Raw genomic sequence first — 1,640 nt, 5'->3', positions numbered from 1 at the left:
TCCATGTCTGCCCCATTTAAAGCCTCATTGAACCGAGTTTCCTTTGCTGCAGGAACAGGCGTGGCAGCAGCAGCATATGGCCCGAGTCAGCAGCTCTGATCACTGAACAAGTGTATTTACAGCAGACTTAGTGAGTCTGAGGTCATGAATGTTTCACAGTGGATTAACTCTGCTTGAAACCACTCACTAACACAATCCAACCAAAATCCCCTCAGCCTTCATATTCCCCCGGCTCCCGTCATCAAAAATACATTGAAGCAAAGGTTAAAAGATCGAAGAAAGCTGCCAGTAATTTACCCTTCGCTATTTTTTCTTTGGTTTTCAGAAATCCATTTGAATGACTCCATTCAAATMATCTAAAGCTAACATTAATRAGTTTAAATATGAGTTAAAAGTAGCTAAAATTGAAAGGAAATGTTGCTGTAAGCTGCTTTTGGGGAAGCTATTTTGCCCTCTTCTCTTAAGACGCCCACAGATACAGCCCTTACTTGAGATTAAGGTCAGCTGGCTGATCTGCTGTGACAGTGTGTGCTCTTACCACAGTTTGGCACCGACATGTCAGCCACTAAAGATGGAGAGCGGACTGAATCCTCTGACAAAGCCCTGCTGATCCCTCCAACTACGACCCAATCCTGGTTCCTAAAGATGCAGCCTTGACCCGAAGCAGAGTTCAGAGYGGAACCAGTTAAATCCTGTCATTTYCCATCCCACCCTTCCTTCTGCAGAGCCTTAATATACAAGTCGAGTCAGTTAATTAGAACCCGTCTGAGTCCTGTACTGGTAAACRGGTTGGARTCGATGCCGTGCTATCGGCTACATCAGAACTGGAGGGCATGTCTTTAAAGATGAACACTGAGGGTTTTAAGGATTCTCCGAAGAAGAAGTTGGCTTTTTCAAATTTAATAACTTGCAGACAAAATTGTAAAATAATCTCCTCCTGCTGTGATTTTGGTCAAAGTGAGAGTTCTGTATGATTTTAATAATCTTTGAAAGYAATAACATTGTACATTTCAGTACCTGCTTTAAATGTGAGCTGTTTTTACAGCTTGAACTTCAACATGATTGGATACAATTGACACAAATTAAAGGTTTTCAGGCTGTAAATAGCATCYGACCAGAAACATACAGACCTGTTTCTGTTTTTCAGGTGGTCTTGTGATGCTGTGATATATTTGAACATCCGCATGTTCTTTAGGTCCTCAGAACAGAACACAGACACAGACAGAACAGAGCTTTGTCCTTTTCTTTAATTGACTCAAACTGAAACCTTAAGACACATCCTAATTCCAGGATTTAATCAGATAATTCTGGTTCATGTATTTTTTCTGTCTTTAGTTCTGGGAGGTGATCAGTGACGAACACGGCATCGACCCAACAGGAACTTATCATGGAGACAGCGACCTTCAGCTGGACCGGATCAGCGTTTACTACAACGAAGCAACAGGTCACTTCTTCCTGATCCTGAGTTTATTTGTCCAAACTGATGGTTATGTTTAAGAAAAACTTACATGATGTTGACAAAAATGCTCATATTCAAAATCAACATGCATAATGGAGCATTTTTTAATTTTGTGAAGGACTTTATGTTTGAATTGGCCAGCATGGGGATTGAACCCATGACCTTGGTGTTATTAACACCA

General features: G+C 41.1%; 1 protein-coding gene across 1 annotated transcript in view; it reads left to right on the top strand.

The window, feature by feature from the left end:
* Positions 1-1,640, top strand: part of LOC103472951 (tubulin beta chain-like) — a 6,764-nt gene that overhangs the window by 1,576 nt on the left and 3,548 nt on the right. Inside the window, exon 2 of the mRNA XM_008422830.2 lies at positions 1,336-1,444. Within this exon, the coding sequence (XP_008421052.1) occupies positions 1,336-1,444 (109 nt within the window). The remainder of the gene's footprint in view (positions 1-1,335; positions 1,445-1,640) is intronic.

Source organism: Poecilia reticulata, linkage group LG11 (assembly GCF_000633615.1).
Source record: "Poecilia reticulata strain Guanapo linkage group LG11, Guppy_female_1.0+MT, whole genome shotgun sequence".
In the NCBI taxonomy this organism is placed as follows: domain Eukaryota; kingdom Metazoa; phylum Chordata; class Actinopteri; order Cyprinodontiformes; family Poeciliidae; genus Poecilia; species Poecilia reticulata.
This window is presented reverse-complemented; position numbering and strand designations above follow the sequence as displayed.